Source organism: Anolis carolinensis, chromosome 1, assembly GCF_035594765.1.
Source record: "Anolis carolinensis isolate JA03-04 chromosome 1, rAnoCar3.1.pri, whole genome shotgun sequence".
Lineage (NCBI taxonomy): Eukaryota > Metazoa > Chordata > Lepidosauria > Squamata > Dactyloidae > Anolis > Anolis carolinensis.
Genome location: NC_085841.1, coordinates 305,949,050 through 305,970,780, shown reverse-complemented (window position 1 = coordinate 305,970,780; position 21,731 = coordinate 305,949,050). Strand labels below are relative to the sequence as shown.

Here is a 21,731-nt window from a genome sequence, read left to right as displayed (position 1 = left end):
TTGTGGGGGCTTGCCTGATTTCCCTGAGGAGGGCTTTCCAAAGCTGGGGGGCAACAACCAAAAAGGCCCTCTCCCTCGTCCCTACCAGGCAGGTTTGAGACGGAGGTGGGACTGAGAGGAGGGCCTCCCCGGCAGATCTTAGAGCCCACCCAGGTTTATAGGAAGGCAATGGCAACCAGTCTTTAAATAAGTTTTGGCTGGCAATCCCTGAGATACTCCAGCTTGGATCGTTATCTTGACATGGTGCTGGGGCTTGAGTGCCTCGATGAAGGTCACGAAGAGTCGGAGACGACTAAATGACTGAGCAGCAGCAGAGCAGCAGCCCTGAGATAGGACTGCCATAAGTTGGAAATGACTTAAAGGCATACAACAACAAGAAAAATGTTGAAGCATGCCTTCCTTTAAATCAGTGGTTCTCAACCTGTGGGTCCCCAGATGTTCTGGCCTTCTACTCCCAGAAATCCTAACAGCTGGTAAACTAAATGGGATTTCTGGGAGTTGTAGGCCAAAACATCCAGGAATCCACAGGTTGAGAACCACTGCTTTAAATATATTCCTGGCCTTGTTTTCCAATTGAGATCAGAAACAAGGAGATTATAACATAGCTTTATTTCTGCAGGCCGAACTTCAGGTCATAGTGTTCGTTGCTAAGGAAACCTTTACGTTCCATCATCTGTTATCCTTAACCAACTTCCCCCTGCCATCTCTGTTGTGCTACCTGATTTACATTTCAAAATTACAATTAATACAGACCATTTTCCTTCTGACAATTAATAAAAATTATATTTCAGTCAGGTGCATCTTCACAACAACCAACACAAGCAACATATTTGTATCCTTTCTCAGCCATGGGAATCGTTGGGTGGCCTTCAGGAAGTCACGTTCCCTCAGCCTCAGGGGAAGGCAAAGGCACTTTGGAAGAAATCTTGCGCAAAATACTTTATGATAGCTTCGCCTCAGGGTCACCGTGGGTCAGAATTTACTTGAAAACACAACCACAGATATTTCAAATACTTTTAGATTTGATGATTTCTTGTTTTTTGAAGGGCATTTCCTCATCAGGTTGAAAGATAAGGGAGAGAGGAATTGAGACAGCATACTTCTTGTTGTAATGTGCCTTCAAGTTGATTTTGACTTATGGTGAATTAAAAGGAAACCCATCGCAGGATTTTTGTGGCATGATTTGTTGAGAGGGGGGTTATCTTTATATCCCTCTGAGGCTGAGAGAGTGAGTTGTCCAGGGTTAGTGGGTTTCCATAATTACTGTAATGGTTTCTCTTCAGATCATATAAATCTTTTACAAAACCCTTTCTTTGATACTGGTTTGAAATTAAGTGGTCAGTGTAGATGGGCTATGGTGGCTCTCACCTTTCCAAAGATCCAGCCCACATTCTCAGGTTGTATAAATGGAATGACACTGGACAAGCAGGCACCAAGATTATATCTGTTGGAGATTTTATCAAGTCAGGACAAAGCCATGCAATTTCATCTGTAAAATACATTTGCACATTTCTCACAACAAGTTGTTCAGTGGTCCAACTTTTGTTATTTTTAACATTTCAAACTGCTATTTTTGTTGTTGTTAACTGTCACAACAACTGCAACGTACAGCAATCCTGTGAATGAAAGATGCACAAGAATGAAGACCACCAAACCCTTTTTTGGGACTTTGGACTTTCTGAAAAACATTTCAGGCTTCAATTTTCTTCAAGCTATTTTATGAAGTCTCTCTGTATGAATTATGAACTCCTGATGTATTAAGGATATCACTTTTATTAGTTGTTTTAGCGGGAATGGTTTGGATATGAAATTCTCTGGGGACTCCTCTTATTCCTGTATATTTTCCTACATGTATCTGTCTTTGCCCTGACCCCTTTCCACCCCCTTCCCTTCCCATAAGGAAGCGCCCTGTCACTGAAAGGATGATCAGCAGTCATGAAAAGACTATTATCTTAGAACATATTTGCATGGATAATAACAATGAGAATTCTCTCTGACTTCGGAGTTGGCCCATCAGAATGAATTCCCTTTGGCAAACCCTTCATCACATATCAATGAGGAACAAAGGGACCTTCGGAAAGTCCCCCTTCCCAAAACTGTGTGCTATTCAAACCCCTCCACCAAAAGATCACCCACCCCAGCCTTGCCATTGTGTTATATCTGATTACGACAGGAAAACCTGGATTAAGTGATCAATATCTATGACAGACCCATCTCAAGACAATAAAACAGGCTTCTTTAGAAGGCCGATGTCCGGACTCAGGGGCCGCCGGGCATGGAAAACTATAATCCATTCATGAAAGCATTGTTCCCCTTCATCCCGCCTCCCTCTCTTCTGGTTGGTCAAAACACCGAGACGGGGAAAGCCCTGTGATTGGCTCAAGCGCGGGACAGGCGGCCAAGCCTCCTCCCAGCTGAAGCGCGCCAGCCAATCACCAGGGAGCTGGGAGGAGGGAGAAGGGCGGGAAATTTGAAAAGCAAACCTCTGTATTTCTTATAAAAATGGCATTTTTCTCTGCATCTACATGCTTTGCTTGACGAATGATTGCGGCATCGCATCCTATTCAGCTGAATCGCTAATAAATCATCTCGGTGGCGCTTTTTCACTTTGGCAGAGTCTTTTTATTGGATTTTAGGGAACTAAAATTGCTGAAATCAGGCTTCTCTGAGCTCGCCAAAGTAGCGATCCCTCTTTGTTGGGGCCATGGGGTCTCTCTCTTGCTGGGGCAGACCCCCCAAAAGTCCAGCTCAGTTTCATCCTCAGAGGTTGTATTGGAAACTAGTGAGGTTTATATATCTGTAGAAGGTCCAGGGTGGTAAAAAGAACTCTTATCTACTGAAGGAAAGTGTGAATGTTGCAATTAATCACCTTGATTAACATTTAACGGCCTTGCAGATTCAAGGCCAAGCTGATTCCTGCATGGGGGAATCCTTTGTTGGGAGGTGTTTAGCTGGCCCTGATTGTTTCATGTCTGGAATTCCCCTGTTTTCAGAGTGTTGTACTTTATTTATTGTCCTAATTTTAGAGTTTGAGGTAGCTTCACTGGTTGACTCTACGGAAATAATGTTAGCAAAGAAATACAATTTATTTGCTGTCACCATTGCCATACAGTAGACTTTCCAATGAGATGTAGCCTGTATGCAGTCGGATCTGCCCCAAGGTTTCTGCCATTCATGTTCTAATCTAGGCATTGGCAAACTTCAGCCCTCCAGGTGTTTTGGACTTCAACTCCCACAATTCCTAACAGCCTACCGGATTTAGGAACTGTGGGAGTTGAAGTCCAAAACACCTGGAGAGCCAAAGTTTTCCCCTGCCTGCTCCAATCTCTCTCACGCTCATTTCTTCACTTCAAGTTCCTTAGTAAACCAAGGTTCTCACATAGCTCCACTCCGTGGGATGAGACACTCAAGGGGAGTGGTGTAATTTCCCCATTCCAGAGATCAATCAAGACTTTGAAAAGGATCACACTGGTAACAAAGTGTAATAAATATACATTTAGCATCTTTGATTACATCAGCATTGTTTCTGAAACTCTAAATGCTGTGTTCTCTATGGGTGCATCTGACACTGTAGAATCTATGGGTGCATCTGACACTGACACAGTTTGACACCACTAATTGTCATGGTTCAATGCAATGACATTTTGGGAGTTGTAGTTTGGTGAAATACCAGCACTCCGTCAGAGAAGGCTAAATAATAACATATTTTATTTGTTTATCCTCACAGCTCGAGGTGGGTAAAACACACAGATAAAATATACTATCAAAATGCATATATTAAAATACACTGAACCAATGATGACAGCAATATTATCAAAAGACCGTGTACAACTGTAATTCTCAGGGTTCCATAGCATTGGCCTATGGCAGTAAAAGTGATGTCAAGCTGCATTAATTCTAAAGTGTAAATGCATCCTATGCATTTGGTGGTAGATGTTGCCCTTTATTGGCAGGAACATTCTTAAGCACTTTTCAGTGGCATAAACCAAGAGTCTTTGGTTCTTGTAGAACTTTACTTACAACAAAGAACTATGGTATCTTGTTCCTTTTACATTTCTCTTTTTGAAAGTTTGGTAACTTAGGCCCCCTCTACGCTACCGTATAAAATACAGATTATTTGCTTTGAACTGGATTATATGGCAGTATGGACTCATATAATCCAGTTCAAAGCAGATAATGTAGATTTTCTGCTTTGATAATCTGGATTATATGGTGTAGATCCAGCCTCAGAGAAGCACTTGTGTAACATGACCTTGATGAAACATCTTTTGGCTCCTGCTCTCTTGGTTCCACCTACTTGGCAGCAACTACAATAAATGATGTCACAATATCTTATGAAATATAATTGCATACTTTCGGACCAATATAAAGCTTCCACACATTTATTCTTTTTCTCTTTCGTGAACAACTTCCTAGACAGAAGAGATGTCTTCTACATTTTCTCCTTTCAGGTTTGTGGTGTCACCCCAATCTCTTGAAAGGTGCAGCTTTAGGGACACAGCCAGCAAAGTAACCAGATGTTTTTTGCTCTCAGAAAGAAAGCTGTATTCAGAAAAACTCAGATAAGGTAGGAAAGAAAACAGAGAACTGGAACTCCAGTGGTGCCACCAAAATGGAGGTACCCCAAGTGGTGATAGTACCTTTGCTTGTATAGTTTCACGGTGTTGCGTCCCCCTTTTGGGGCATCACCCAATCATTGTTAGGTTCAGTTGGTTAAAGGACAATCAGACAATTTTATATCCTGGTGCATGTCTCTACCCTGTAGCCTCCCTTTATCCAGTTCTTATCAGCAGGACCCCTTCGTCCTAACCCACCATGAACAAGGCGAGTGCTGACATAATAGGCAGGTAGAGTCTGGCAAGCCTCCAACTTATCAAAACCATCTGTCCAGTAAATTAAACTTTAAATTTGATTTTTTTTTTCAACCCCAAACCATTATGTCTTTTTAAAACCAGTTTTTCTGTGATTTTATCAGCATTTTAAGAAATGGGGTGTATTTTCTGGAAGTGTGTAGACAAAGAATTTTAATATATAAATGTAATGTAAATGATATATGGTTATAACGCTCTCAGTTTCATATATTTATGTGGTGTACTTTGTATAGTATTTGGATCCCACTGTGGGAACCAGTTTATTACTTTCACTTCAGCCATGTATTAATGTACAGACTCATAAAACAAACTGCATCTCATAAAATCATGTGCCACAATATAATCTGTCTGTAAACTTCTTTTGGAATTGTATATCTATTCTACTCAGAAGTACATTTTATGGAGTCTACTGAAATTAGTAAACATGAACATGAATTGTGGAAAAGGTCATCAAGTGGCTAAACTTAAATCTTATGCTCATAAACAGATAAGCCTAAAGACAACTATCTTCTTGGGGAGCAAGTCCTACTTAACTCTGCTACACTTATTTTTGAGTAAGCATCTATATGTTTGCACTCTTATTTTGTAAATTTTGGATGACTAGCCATTCATCGTTATCAGTAAAGTTTGGAATGACAAAAATATATGTCAGGACATTATATGCTAACCCTGGTTTATCCTTGTCAAAGGAGGTTTGCAATGAATGCTGGTGGCTTCCAGGGTGGGAAGAGTGCAGTGAATTCACTCTGGATTTCAGTCTGAATTTTAAAGCACCTATCCATTGTGCTGAATCCTCTCCTCAAAAATAAGTACAGTCCATAAGATAGCTTCTTGAAAATTTAGACTGAGATCCAGTTCATATCCACTGCCTTACTGCTATGTGACTCTCCTTTTCTTCAGCTGTTGATCTTTTCCTGGTCCTCTAGTATTATTTTGCAATATCTGCTGTCACTTTTTATGGATGTTTATTTCAACATTTACTGATGTGTTGTTTGAAGCTGTCTTGAGTAACACAAACTGAGGTAGAAACACACACGTTTAAATAAGTAAAATATAAAACAAAACAAATGTTAATGTGTGTAATGAGAGTGTTATCTATTGGAGTGCAACAAAATGGTTGTAGTTAAACAGCAGAAACATTGGAGAAAATGACTAGTTTTCCTGCCAATGACTAGATGCAATCCAATGGAAATGCAATGCAACAAAGGGAGGGTCCTGATGTTGTGTGATCAGGAAAGATCAAGTCACATAATAGTTTTGTTGCACTAGAGCAATGATGCAACAAATCAATTGCATGATAAAGTTCAAGATTAGAGTTTAAAATATTTATAACAAGTGAGCACTGTCCTTCAGAAACATATTTATTTCAAACTATACATTTATTTTTCAGCCTTCGGAAATTGTGTTAGTTATTTTGTTTCTTAAATTGTGGAATGGGTTGATGAAAGATTTTCTTTTTGACATTTCATTCTGCCTTGACTTTAAAAAGAATTTAAAAAGAAAAGGTTCGTACCCATTTCTACACATTACATTTGTATTCCTAATTTATAAACAAATCAAAGAAATTATTCACTAAATCCATTGGGATGCACCTACTGATCGAACAGCTCATTTCACTGGAATTGAAACACATATGGAAAACCTGCTCTTTAAGTAGTCCAGCCAGTTTTCGGCAGCACAGAAAGAGGGAAGAACAGTTGCATTATTATGGAGTGCCAGGATTATTATACATATTCATGTATAAGTCAACCTCATGTTTAAGTCAAAGGCAATTTTCTGGGGTCAGAATAATGATTTTGATAGGACCTGTGGATATGTCAAGGGCTCATTCAGCAAAGAGGGAAATCACTAATGCTGACTCAGCCAGCATGTCCCATGTATTAAAATTACATTCAAAATGGTCCATGGCAAAGAGAGTAGAAGGGGGTTTCTTTTGGGTTCTCCAGGATGGAATAAACTGGTTCCCTTTTTTAAATAATAGTTGGATTACAGTACTCACATTCACTTGTGAATAACTTGACCCAGATATTTTTAACTGACTTTTTACTGACTAAAATTTCTGGACTTACACATCAGTATAAAAGGGACATTAGATCTTGGCCAGTTTTATATACATTGGAACCTCGACTTAAGAGCACCCCAAGTTAAGAGCACTTTGAGTTAAGAATGATTGCTTGGCCTGTGTTTCACTTTGACATACGAGCAGTGTTTTGAGTTAAGAGCTAGTGCAAACATTAAAATAGAATTAAACACAAACAGCACAAAAAGATTCACAGTTAAAATCCATCAAAACAGTTAAACACCACAGCACCCCCGACTAGATCTCAAACACCTTCCTCTTTAAAAGCCTGTCTGAATAAAAATGTTTTTGCCTTTTTAAAATGAAGTTGATCTTTCTTTTTTATTGTTCAGAATGGATTAATAGCATTTCAATGCAGTTCAATGTAAAATTCATTTTGAGATAATAGTGATTTGAGTTAGGAGCTTGGTCGTGGAACTCTTAACTCAAGTTGTATCAATGCATATCTAGTAAAACGTAGTGCTGTTGCACTCTCTTTCAGGAAATGGTTTGCAGGCGGCGTATGCACATCAACAGCTATGCTGCACGGAAAGGTGGCCGTGATCACAGGAGCCAATACTGGTATAGGGAAGGAGACAGCTAGAGAACTTGCACGAAGAGGCAAGTTGCCAATGGTGTACTCAGATTTTCAAATGAATCAAGTATACTTTATTGATTTCTATACCTTTTGGTGCATTTGTAAATTCATAAGTGCCTTGGCTTGTCTGTCTGTCTGTCTGTCTTTCTAATAAACACTATGTTTCTTAAACCTATTTTTCAAAGTGATAACATGCAGCTTTATACGGGGTATATCTGCAACATCATAGCTGTCTCGTGTTCCTTCTGGCTACAATCCTATGAATGCAATATACTTGTGCAATAGTAAATTGACTTAATGGTTCTTGGAGGTCCAGCACTTAGGAAGGCTGATTTGGGCAATGACTTATGCTATGTAGAAGTGCCTGTCAAATTTGCAAATCAGCTCACAATTTCTTTAAAAATATCAGGAATATACTGTAGTAGTCCATTGCTATCATTCCACATCACTCTGTTCACATTCTCTACAGCATACTCAATTATTTTAGTCTCTTGAATTCCTCTCACTTTAGTTTTTTAGATGTTAAATAATATGATGCTTTCCTGTCACCCTCCATTTGCAAAGAGTTTAGGTTTAATCAGAAGTAAATCCCACTGAGGCTGTATCTATACTGCCCTAAATCATAGTATCTGGTCCCAGATGATCTGTTTATCCCAGATTATCTGGCAGTGTAGACTCATATAATCCAGTTCAAAGCAGATACTCTGGGGTCTGATCCTGGGATATAGGGTAGTGTAGATCCAGCCTGAGTTCAACTGGGCAGATATATATAGGGATAGGACTGTGGCTTAAACTATAGTTTACTACTAGAGAACAGGCTAGTGAACACATGGAGTTCTAGATATTGAACCTCAAGCGTCTTCTACACTGCCATATTGTCATGATCCCCCCATCTCATGACATCTCCGAACACAGAGCAAGCGCTGACAAAGAACAGATGCCAGCCATAAAACTGGCCAGCCATAAAACCTCAATTACCCTCTGGTATGTGCGAGCCCCTATATAAATGGGCTACAGAGAAGATTCTGGTATTCCGTACAATAAACCTGTTTGGGTCTACCCAGCATGTGTCTTGGTGCTTTCTTCTGGGGAAGACTTAACACACAGCACAACTGGAAGACGAGAACCTTACACATATAATGCAGATTATCAAAGTATTTTTTCATGTCAGGAGCAACTTGAGAAACTGCAAGGCGCTTCTGGTGTAAGAGAATTGGCCGTCTGCAAGGATATTTTAAATTCTATTAAACTTGTGACAGTATAGAAAAAATGGTACTACCAATACTTTTTTCTCATCTCTAAACATTCTTTAACTGACAAGCAGTTTCTTGCTTTAGGAGTATTTCAAAGTTCTGTTTATTGTGAAACAGCAGAAATCAATTAGACAACGAATTAGCAATTTGTTTCTGAGCCCCGCTGGCGAAGTGCGTTAAAGCACTGAGCTGGAGACCGAAAGGTCCCAGGTTCAAACCCCAGAAGCGGCGTGAGCGGCCGCTGTTAGCTCCAGCTCCTGCCAACCTAGCAGTTCAAAAACATGACAATGTGAGTAGATCAATAGGTACCGCTCCGGTGGGAAGGTAACGGTGCTCCATGCAGTCATGCCGGCCACGTGACCTTGGAGGTGTCTACGGACAACGCCGGCTCTTCGGCTTAGAAATGGAGATGAGCACCAACCCCCAGAGTCAGGCATGACTGGACTTAATGTCAGGGGAAAACCTTTACCTTTACCTCTGGCCCCTGAACTGAATTAAATAGAACTGAGCATGAATCTTCTTTTCCCAAAATCCATATACAGTAGAGTCTCACTTATCCAACACTCGCTTATCCAACATTCTGGATTATCCAACGCATTTTTGTAGTCAATGTTTTCAATATATCGTGATATTTTGGTGCTAAGTTCATAAATACAGTAATTACTACATAGCATTACTGCGTATTGAACTACTTTTTCTGTCAAATTTGTTATATAACATGATGTTTTGATGCTTTATTTGTAAAATCATAACCTAATTTGATGTTTAATAGGCTTTTCCTGAATCCCTCCTTATTATCCAACATATTCGCTTATCCAACGTTCTGCCGGCCCGTTTATGTTGGATAAGTGAGACTCTACTGTAAATAAATATTTTTGATGTCTGTAACATCTGCTGGCTAGTGGGTTTATATACACATGTTCCAGTAACATAAATTGATTTAGAAATGAAGGATTTGGACACATTAGCCTCTAGTCTGACAACCCTGTCGCCTTTTTTGTTGCTTCTTATTGAAGGTGCCCGTGTCATAATTGCCTGCAGAAATACAGAAAAAGGAGAAGCAGCTGCCCATGAAATCCAAAGGGAAACAGGGAATCAGCAAGTCATTGTGAAGAAACTGGACCTGAGTGATACCAAATCTATAAGGACATTTGCTGAAAATCTCCTTAAAGGTAGAGCAGGGAAAAAAATATATACCCCTATACAATGAAGAAGGATGTAACTTTATACTCAAATCTTCCCTTGACCCTCTGGCACTTGGAGTAATGGCACATTGTAGAAACAATGATATTTTGATTTTTCACTTGATTGTATAAAATATTCAATAATGATAAATATTAAATAATTTGATAAATTAACCATAAATATGGAGCCCTCAATGGCGCAGTAGGTTAAACCCTTGTGCCGGCAGGACTGATGACTTGAAGGTTGGGTTGCTGACCTGAAGGTTGCCCGTTCAAATCCAACCCGGAGAGAACACAGATGATCTCCCTCTATCCGCTCTAGCTCTATGCGGGGACATGAGAGAAGCCTCCCACAAGGATGGTAAAAACATCAAAACATCCGGGCATGCCATGGGTAATGTCCTTGCAGACAGCCAATTCCCTCACACCAGAAGTGACTTGCAGTTTTTCAAGTCACTCCTGACACGAAAAAACCCCCATAAATATAGCTCAGAATGGCTCTTAGAAGCTTTCTAACTGCAACACCGTTTTATTTATCAGTAAATCATATGTTTAAATATAATAAACAATAATGTTACACAAATCTGGTAGTTATAATGACACTCTGAAGAAGTCTTGTTTTTGCATAAGTATACGAGGTGGGCAAAAACTTATAAACTGTATCATATATTCAACTTCAAACCTGGCATGTAATAATAGTACTATTCCAAACACTTCACTCACAGATTTAAAAGTGGGCATGAAAACTTAAAATAACAACTGTAAACAATATACATTTAAGGCATTATTTATTTGAAATAAAGTTAGAAAGAAATTTATTGGACTTAAAACTCTATAAGCATAGCACTTTTATACCTTCCAGAATGTATTGTTATTTTGTGAACATTTTCTTGAGCCTTTGCACATTTGCAATAATTGCCTGGCATTTTTTATAAAGAGCACACAAAACAGTGTTCCGGATTTTTAAATACAAACAGCTAGAATATGTGTAATTGGGGGGAAATATGCTGTAACCTGTCTTAAATGGGGGGAAATTCAAACGAGACAAATTCAGAGCTCAGAATGCCACATTTAAAAATGAATTCATTCATGTTGATTGTTAGATGTGTTGTTCAATGTTTCATGAACAACTGAAATTGATTAATTTGTTGAATTGTAACAAACTGATTAATTTTATAACTTTAATCATTATTTTAAAATATTTTTTGTAACGTGATACAAAAAATAGGCTGGGATGGAAATGCAAGCAAAGTGTAAAGAAACTAGACAAACTTGATATTTGCACATCCCTAATTATACGTTTATGCAATTTAGGCAATGTATCACTCCATCTAGTTGTTACTGGTTTTTATCTTGCCACACAATCTTCTGCAGAGGATCAAATGTTTTCACAGTTGTTGAATGCTACATAGCATGTGTTTGCAATTGGTAACAGGAATCATCAGCCATTTGTTCTCCATACTTGATAATTGCCATAGGTCACATTTGCAACTTTTTTCTGTGCAGATAATATCATATAATCCTCAGTCTTTCAAGATACTTTGCATGTCTCATTTTATTGCTGAAGGCTTTCACAGGCAGAATCACTGGGGTGTTGTGAGGTTTCCGGGCTGTATGGTCATGTTCTAGCAGCATTTTTTCCTGACATCTCATCTGCAACTGTGGCTCACATCTTCAGAAGATCTGATGGTAGTCAAGCAAGATATATGTATTCCACTTGCTTGACTACCATCAAATCCTTTGAAGATGCCAGCCACAGATGCAGGTGAAATTTCAGGAGAAAATGCTGTTAGAACATGGTCATGCAGCCTGGAAACCACACAACACTCCAATGTTCTCATCAATTTTCCTCATCTTCCTATTATGGTTGTTACTGTTGCATACTTTCAAGTCATTTCTGACTTAGGAAAAACCTAAGGTACACCTATTTTGGGGTTTTTCATGTCAAGATTTTATCACAGGGAGTTTGCCCTTGCGTTCTTCTGAGACTGGCCCCACCCACACTGCTATATAGAATCTAGTTTATTTGCTTTTAACTGGACTACAGACAGTCCCTAAATTACGAAGAAGATTGTTTATGTAAGTTTGTTCTTAAGTTGAATTTGTTTGTAAGCCAGAAAAGGTCAAAAAAAATTAAGTGTAACACACACACACACACACACACACACATATATAGTCATCCATCCACACACATAGATTTGGAATGCACAGGGAAGGGTTAACACCCCTGTGGTGTTTGTTTGGCAGTCTCTGCCCCTCTTCAGAAGATTTCACCTTACTTTCTGTCCCTGTAATAATTGGATTCTGTAAAATTTGGCTTATTGTAGAAACAAGGCTTGGTAATAATGTTTTAGGGGAGACACCTTTTCTCCATGGCAACTCTTTAAAAGAGTCAATTTCCCTTCCGAAAGACAGATTTCTCTCACTTCCTGTTGTCTCACCCTCTTCTTAACTATGAGTCATTTGTAAATTGGATTCTTGTAATTTGGAGACTGCCTGTATATGGCAATGTATTTATTTATTTGTTTAATTTATATACTGCTCTTCTCTCCCAGGGGGACCCAGAGCAGTCTTACACAATGGCAAAATTAAATGCCACATCTATATCTATCTATCTTCTATATTCTTCTATATCTATATCCATAATAAAAATGAAAATCCATATGTGTATATGTGGCACAGGTATCACACAGACAGCCTCCACAAACAGGCTATAGTTCCCACTGCTAAGGAGTCACCAAGTCACTCCCGTCCACTGACATTACGGTTACAGCGAGCTCCATAAACATGTAGCCTAAACCCTGCCAATGTCCTCCCCAAACACTACGGCCCACCACCCAAGGAATGCTTTTATTGGGGACCATTTCATCCTAGATTTTGCATTTTCCTCCACCACAGGCAGGCATCCCAGGGTTCTCCATTGGTGTGAAATTTGCATGACCCTACCTACTGCCCTTCCCTTTCAAATCTGTCTGCATAACAAACAGAGCAGAACAGAACAGAGCAGCAACTAAATTGCCTTGAGGAGTTTGGGGATTGACTCCACATGGTGGAAGTTGTCGTTCACCCTGCATCAAGTCAGAGCACTGTGACTCCTACTGGGGAATTTAGAGGAGCTGTAGTTCACCTACACCCAGAACGCGATGAGCCAAACAATGATGGGTGTGGACCAAACTTGCCATGCATACCTGATATGCCCACATTTGAATATTGGTGGGTTTTGAGGGGAATTGGCCTGGACATTTGGGAGTAGTCGGTACTGGGATTTATAGTTCACCTGCAATTGAACCCCACCCATGATGGACCAGGACCAAACTTGGCATACAGAGTTCCCATAACCAATGGAACATGTTGGACAAGTTTGGGGAAAAGGGAGTTATAGCTCACCTGCATCCAGAGAAACAGTGGCCCCCACCGACAATGTACCAGGACCAAACTTCACTCAGAGAAGCTTCATGACCAACTGAACATACTGCAGGGGTTTGTGGGAATGGGCCTTGATTTTGGGAGTTGTAGTTCACCTGTATCCAAAGACCACTGAACCCAGCCAACGACAGATCTGGACCACACTTGGTACACAGACCCAAAATGACCAACTTTGAATACTGGCAGGGTTTGGGGAGGATTGGCCAACGCTTCTGGGAATTGTAGTTCACCCACTCCAAAGTGAGAATACATAACATTCAAAGACAAATAATGCCTTTTTCAAATAACCCGGGCACCGCCGGGTTCCCAAACTAGTATAATATAAAATGTAGGAAAACCAAACAATCGTAAAACACATTTAAGTGTAGACTCATAATCCAGTTCAAAGCAGATAATCTGGATTATCTTGTTTGAAAATCTGGATTATAGGGCAGTGTAGATCCAGCCTGAGAGAGTGAGACCTGCCCAAGGCCAGGTTTCATGACAAAGTGGGGATGTGAACCATAATCTCCCAGAGCCCTAATCCAACACTCAGACTATTACACCCTATATGTTTTGACATAAGTATGTGAACAACTATTTGCATGTGAATGTTTTCCCACACAACCACTTTCATATCAGAAGATGAAATCAATGTCTGTATAAGCATCTTTCCTAACTGAACATGTTCTCTACTCCCAGTTTCAAGCATGGATATTAGGCACCTTCTGCACTGCCATATACAATCCAGATTATCTGCTTTGAACTGGATTATATGGCAGTGTGGACTTTTATAATCGAGTTCAAAATAATGTAGATAATCTGTTTTATATGACAGTGTACGAGTGGTCTGAAGACCACATCAGAAAGACCCATGGATTCGCCACGGATCATGGCGAATTCATGGGCTCTTGGCATGGGGCATGGGGAACCCGTTGCTCCACGCCCACATTGCATAATTTACAGTGAATCCTTTCCCATGGGGGAAGCGTCACTACCCGGCTTCTCACCATTACTGGTAAAGCAACACGGGAAGACTCCTGTATTGCTCTCCTGTTTCTAGAGGTAGCCTGACCAGGAGTGCACATGCACTGTGTAATGGACTCTATCCTGAAAGAGGAGAACAAGCAGCATACGACAAGGAAAGTCTGATGAAGTAGTTAGTTTCACAATAATGTGAATTCTAGAAATCAATGACAGTACCACAGTAACAGCTTTGCTCCTGAAAACTACCCTTTTTTAAAGATGACATTGAATATAGGGGATAATTGCGGCTGTATCTACACCGCCCTATAACCTAGGATTTGATCCAAGATTATCTGCTTGTTCCAGATTATATTTTTATCCCAGATTATCCGGCAGCGTAGACTCCTATAATCCAGTCCAAAACAGATAATCTGGGATCAGATTTTGGGAAATAGGGAATGTAGATCCAGCCTGAGTTCAGATGGACAGATATGCAGGGATAAGATTGCGGCCTAAACCATAGTTTACTACTAGGGAACATGTTAGTGAACACATGAACCTCTAGAAGTTCAACCTCAGTTGCTTTGAGAATTTACTGAATGCTTATTGGTGAACGATGATGAGAACTGTAGTGCAACATCTGGAGAGCAAATTGTGCAGGCTTCCTTGGCACCATGTACACTGCCATATAATACAATTTCAAAATGAAGTTTAACTGAATTGAACTACTATATATGAATCTACACTGCCATATAATGCAATTCAATGCAGTTAAGATGCATTATGAAATTGTATAATATAGCAGTGTAGATAGGGCCTGCAATTAGCATCGTCATGTTTGTTTCTTTGTCTCTCTTTGGCCTTTTGTGTTCAGAACTCCATCTTGTGTCTTTGTTTTTTGTAGAGGAAGACAAGCTCCATATCCTCATTAACAATGCAGGTGTGATGTTTTGCCCTTACTCTAAGACAGCCGACGGCTTTGAAATGCAGTTTGGAGTCAATCACCTTGGTAAGACTACGAAATCACAGGCAGCATAGATGACTTCATTATACAAGTTTCCCCATTTGGTCCCCTCTCTACCTCGGTTGGTTGCCATCTCTTCCCTTTTCTTCTCCTACTTTAACCTTTGATTATCCCTTCTTCCATTTACAACCACTTCCTAGTGGCAGAAGTGTGAGACCATCCTTAGAACTGAATGAATCATGTGAACCTAAAGTTGATTAAATTAAATATACATAGTTTAGAGAAAGGGGTTTGCTGAGAGAACTTTGAGTAAATGGTGCAACCAATAACAAAACAACTTAGACAAACCTCCAAATAGGACTTAATGAAAGGAAGAAAGTGGCCAGGCATGGGAAAGCAGCCAGCAGGCTAAAGTTTTTCTACCTGTGGTCAAGATGCTAGGACTCTTAATGCTAACAAAGTAACTGTGCCTTAGAACTTGATTCCATGAACAGGGGGAAAGCGGGTGGGGAGAGAAAACCATCTTATTTTGTTCCCTACTCTCTTTCCCAGCCCTCCCATGTCCTTTTCCTGTCTCCTGCCTGACCTTCTCTGTTTTAAGCTGTTGCCCACTCCTGAAGACAGACTTTTGGCTCTGTTTCCATGTGCTGCAGAAATGGAGTCCCACAGAGTCCCACCAGAAATGCCTTAACGTCATGTGGAACTCTTGTGGGGCTCCATTTCCTCAGTACATGGAAACAGAGCCAAAAGTCAATCTGATGAGGTCCTTAGATAATTGTACAATATAGAACGGTGATCTTCTGGGGCTTTTACGCAGTGGCATCACTAGGGAGGTGCAGGAGGTGTGAACTGCACAACGTGACACCAAAGGAGCGATATCAAAATGACTGTTTATAAATTATTTTGTGCAACAGAAATGTAGTATTTCTTATTACAAATCAAAACCACCAGTTATAACCACAAAAATATTTTTCATAAACCCAGTTTACAAGTGCAGGATCTACAAGGCTAAAACTTCATGCTGATTTGCTTTTTGAACCTTTTTATATGCATATGCTGCAGCCAGAGCTGTCATTATTATCCAGTTACAATGATGGCTTGAATCACATGGTTTTGTCTGCACACTCTATACACCGTTGCCTTTCTTGCTACTGGTTTTTTATAGTTACATTTTCTAGTAATTTAGCTACAATAATGTGGAGTGGTATGAGAGGAGGTCCATGAGGGTGACACCAACCCTAGTTACAACACTGATTTTATGGTCACTTCTGGCAACCATGATCTGGAAAGCAAGAATCTGAGAGACAGTCAGTTGACAACGAGAGGCTGAGTCTCCCATGTTGATTTGAATTAATCAGATAACACACACACACACACACACACACACACACATATATAGTTTTTAGTAGATATAGAGTAAAATAAATCTTCGGGTTTTTTTTACATTTTATTTAACATATTTGAATAGCACTTTTATGTTATTTAAGCAGCATTTTAGCGTACTAATACGTTGGTTAAAATAACACAAGCAATTAATAAAAGGTTTCCTCTATTTCTAGGGCATTTTCTCCTAACATTCCTGCTGCTGGACCGTTTGAAAGAGTCAGCTCCTGCGCGAATAGTGAATGTGTCCTCACTGGCCCACATTTTGGGGAAAATATATTTCCAGGACTTACAGGGAGAAAAGTGCTATAGCGCACAATTTGCATATTTCCAAAGCAAATTGGCAAATATACTCTTTACCAGAGAGCTGGCTGGTCGGTTGCAAGGTGAGTTTCAGAGACAATGTGATACCTGAGTCCATTCGAAGCCTGAATGGATAACCCCAGAGGTTTGGTAGTGAAAGAAACAATGAAACCAAGATGAGTTTGATTGAAAACATTAACATTAAAATGTTTCTGTCTTTCAAAGCACACTGTGTGGAAATTACTGAAGCCAAGGTTTGAGGCAAGGAAACATTGGTAGGGAAATCAGACATTATTCTAATGTGTAGCTGGAGAGGTTTTATTCAGTGGGAAAAAATATACACCAGGGAATATATTTTCATACATTTGGCAATATGGGTTTTTATAAAAACAAATTATGTAATTAAAACAAATTGACAAGAAAAAGACAGACAACTTTAAAAGGTAAACTAACCTTTTGAGACCCCGCATGGTATCATGATTTGACTGTTGAACTGTGATTCTGGAGACCAGGGTTCAATGCCTGTTCAAACATGGAAACCTACTAGGTGACTTTGGGCAAGTCACATTCTCTCAGCCTTAGAGGAAGGCAAAGGCAAGCCTCCTCTGAACAAATCTTTAGGATCATAGAGGTGGAAGGAACTACAATGGCCATGTAGTCTAATCTCCTGGCATGTAGGAATGCACAACTAAAAGCACTTCTGAAAGCTGACCATTCAAACTCTGTCTGAAGACCACCACAAATTGAGGACCAACCCCCACCATCCTGAGTTAATATGTTTCATTAGCTTTGGATCCGTGTTTTGTTGACGGCTTTCATGGCCCGAATCACAGGGTTGTTGTGCATTTCCCAGGTTGTATGGCCATATTCCGGAAGTATTATCTCCTGACATTTCGCCCAAATCTATGGCAGGCATCCTCAGAGGTTGTGTGGTATATGACAACCTCTGTATATGCCTGCCATAGATGGGGTGAAATGTCAGGAGAGAATACTTCTGGAACATGGCCATACAGCCCGGAAAACGCACAACAACCCAGTTTTGGATCCTTCTGTGAACCCTTCCACATAGCCATATAACCCAGAAAATCCAGGCAGATAATCCACAATACTGTATCTGCTTTGAACTGGATTATCTGAGTCCACACTGCCATATAATCCAGTTCAATGTGGATTTTATACAGCTATGTGAAAGGGGCCTGTGTTGCTGCTGGCAGGTTAATTGCATGCTGCATGCTCAGCTACACCTACAGAGATTAATAGCAATTAGAAAGTACAGTACATTTTTATCATTAGGTACACAACATCCCTTGCAATGACAGACATAGGACAGATGGACGTTTAACACTTGTACCTTTCTCCCAGACTTTCAGTGTTATGCAGAATTGTGCAAAGAATGTTGTATATCTTCTTTCTTGAAAAGCAGTGTGATTGGGCCAAATTCTTTGGTTTGCTTATATAGAAAAGTGTTTCTATAGGTTCCCACAAATTGCGTTTTTCCTATTTTTTTAGGCACTGGAGTTACTGTTAATGCCTTACATCCCGGTGCTGTTCTGAGTGAATTAGGGCGTCATTCCTATGTAGCAAAGTTTCTGCAAAGAGTATTTAATTTCATGTGGAAGACTGTAGAAGAAGGAGCTCAGACTACTGTGCACTGTGCAGTGGCAGAGGAACTGGAGTCAGTGACTGGAGAGTATTTCAGGTGGGTCAGGGTAACAGTGTATATTTATTTATGCAGATTGAATATTCTCTGTCCAAAATGTTTTCAATCAGAAACATTTTGGATTTCAATTTTTTAAAAATTTTGGAATATCTGTATTTCCATATACAGAGGTAATGAGATATTTTGGAGATGAGACTTAAGAAAGAAGAAATTCATGTATGTTTCATATATGATTATACACCTAGCCTGAGGGCAAATGTACACAGTATTTTTAATACTTTTGTACATTTAAATCAAGTTTGTGTGCACTGAGCCATCAGAAAGCAAAGCTATTTCAGCTGGCCATGTGAACAGTTTTGGATTTTAGAGTATTTAGGATTTTGGAATTCTGGATAAGGGACATTGAACCTCTGCCCAACGTTTTCCCAGGTGAGGGGTCAAGATTGCTCAACAAAGTTAAACTAATACATTGTGCAAATGAATTAATCTGCCCTGCCTGTGCCTTTAGCACCAAAAGGAGGCCCAGTTAATAGGTAAATTCAGGTAATCTTTGGCCCCATCTACACTGCCACATAAAATGCAGACTATCTACTTTGAACTGGATTATATGGCAGTGTGGACTCATATAATCCAGTTCAAAGCAGATAATGTGAATTATCTGTTTTGATATAATCTGGATTATATGGCAGTGTAGAAGGGGCATATGTCTCGCCTTTACTTCCCACTCCTAGCTGAGCATGAAACTCATTAAATATAGTGGCACATGCTGATTCATGAAAAATGTCTATTTGCTGTGACTGTAGGACAGCATGAAATACAACACAATAGAAGTAGAAATGCACAAAGAAAGTGCACATAGTCTTTTGTGGTGCAAGAATATTTCCAAAGAACTGCCATCCACAGTCCTAAAATGCCACTTGGGATTGGGCAGGCTGCTGCAGTTTGGTGACGGTGCTCCTGTATCTTTAAGAGGGAAGTCCTATGTCCTTCTGACCTTGGTAGAAAGGGCTTGCCTCCAATTTTACAAAGACAAGATTGATTAGGGACAAAGCTGATTGCCCAAGTCACCCCTTGGGCAGGTTACAGATAATGAAACAGACCAGAAAGAACTGGATGAAGGCAGCCCGCGCCTTGGGAGACCAGCTTCCACCACCTCTGCAGGAACACAGAATCAAAGCACCCCTGACAGATGGTCATCCAGGGGCCCTTCCACAAAGCCCTATATCCCAGAATATCAAGGCAGAAAATCCCACTTTATCTGCTTTGGACTGGAATATATGGCAGCGTGGACTCAGATAACACAGTTCAAAGCAGATAATGTGGGATTTTCTGCCTTGATATTATGGGTTATATGGCTGCATGGAAGGCCCAATATGAGTCAGCATTTCCAGATAATCTGGGATAAACAGAAAACCTGGGATCAGATCCTGGGATTTCTGGAAGGGCCCCTATCCTCCAGAGCAGCAGAAAACAAGCTTGCCCTCTCCTCAATGTGATATCCTTTAAAATGTTTAAACATGGATATAAACCTATTTTGAGCTGGAAAATATGCCCCTTGTTTATTTTGAGTAGTCTTTCTTCTTTTGGTTTAAAAATGTGGCTTTCTAAAACATTTTTTGTTATGAAAGGGGCCCATAATGTTTAAGGAGATGAACTATTAGGTGCCCAATGGACTTTATCTATCTATTTATTTATTTTACTTAAATTTTATCCTCTTTCTTTCAATATAGGGACTGATATACTTCTATATTTCTTCCTCCACAGTGACTGCAAGCCTGCCTGGGTTGCTCCTCAAGGTTTGGATGAGAACACTGCAAAGAAGCTCTGGAAGGTGAGCTGTGAGCTGTTGGGCATTCAGTGGCAGTGAACTGAGAGAATCTGTGTGGACACTGTCCACCAATATACTGTCTTCAAGGGGCAAAACCCACTGAAAATGCATGCAGTCAAGCGTTGTCTTTATCTTTTCATCTACCTGAGTCTATTCTACATGGATAAGCGGACACTCATCCTATTGTCTGTTCTCACTACAGTATAGCTCTCCTGTTAAATTAATATGAGCCTGAAGAAGTCACATGACTCCCATCCCTGATTTAGCATATCATTGATATGCATATGATATTAGTATTATGTTAAGATACACTAGATGTTTCATGAGCAGTGTTGTGTTAAATCTGACTCTTTAGTGGCTTAAGAGAATGATACTCGGCTCCTAGATCAGCATCACTTACCTGAACATTTCCTACATGTGTTTGTGAATCCGCCACCTTGATTTGTCACATAGTGGATAATTTCTACAAATAAGATTTTAGAAATCATGGCTTTAGGAGAAATTTTGCAAGCGGAAGAGGCAAGGATGGGTCATTGCAAAAACCTGTTTCAAGAGAATTCTGTCTGTCTGTTTTGGTTGTTTTGTCAAGTCCTCCATGTTCAGATTTCAGGCTGAAAACTTAAATGGTAATGAAGAGAAAATATGGATGTAAAAAGAGTGAGCCTGGACCCTGTGGCAGAGAGGGAACTAAACTGTTCTCTTAGGTCACTTCCACACAGCTGCATAAAATCAGGGTTATCTGCTTTGAACTGGATTATATCAGAGTGTACTCAGATAAACCAGTTCAAAGCAGATAATCTGAATTTTATATGGCAGTGTTTTTGCCATATAATCTGGGATAAACACACAATCTGGGATCAGATCCTGGGATATATGGCAGTGCAGAAGGGACCAACATTGATCAGCTGTATTTTGTAAGAAGGCAGATGCTTTTCATTTACTGCAAGAAACTGGAAATGCTGGAGTGCTACAAAACACTGCATTGCATAGAAATGTCCATAGCAGATCAGCGAACAACAAATGAACAGCGATCAACAAATGAAATAAGAGTTATGATGCATCAGTATGGTGCCTTGACCCAATGTATACTCCATGTACATTGTACCTTATAAGTAAGAGATAATGTCCCTAGATTATGAAATATCTGTATCAAAGAGCATGCCTAGCATATATGGCGTTTGCGAAAGCCAATGTGCGTAGACATAGCCTGTTAGTCCATGTATAAAATAAATATATAAACCTTTACAAAGCCGCGTG

At 39.9% G+C, this 21,731-nt stretch overlaps 1 protein-coding gene across 1 annotated transcript; it reads left to right on the top strand.

The window, feature by feature from the left end:
* The first annotated feature begins 4,366 nt into the window (after positions 1-4,366).
* Positions 4,367-21,723, top strand: LOC100556987 (retinol dehydrogenase 12). The gene is made up of 7 exons (XM_008116972.3): positions 4,367-4,451; positions 7,433-7,551; positions 9,798-9,953; positions 15,241-15,345; positions 16,860-17,069; positions 18,496-18,685; positions 20,411-21,723. Exons 1-7 carry the CDS (start codon positions 4,426-4,428, stop codon positions 20,511-20,513), a joined length of 909 nt encoding a protein of 302 aa, XP_008115179.1. The 5' UTR covers positions 4,367-4,425; the 3' UTR covers positions 20,514-21,723.
* Positions 21,724-21,731: the final 8 nt, after the last annotated feature.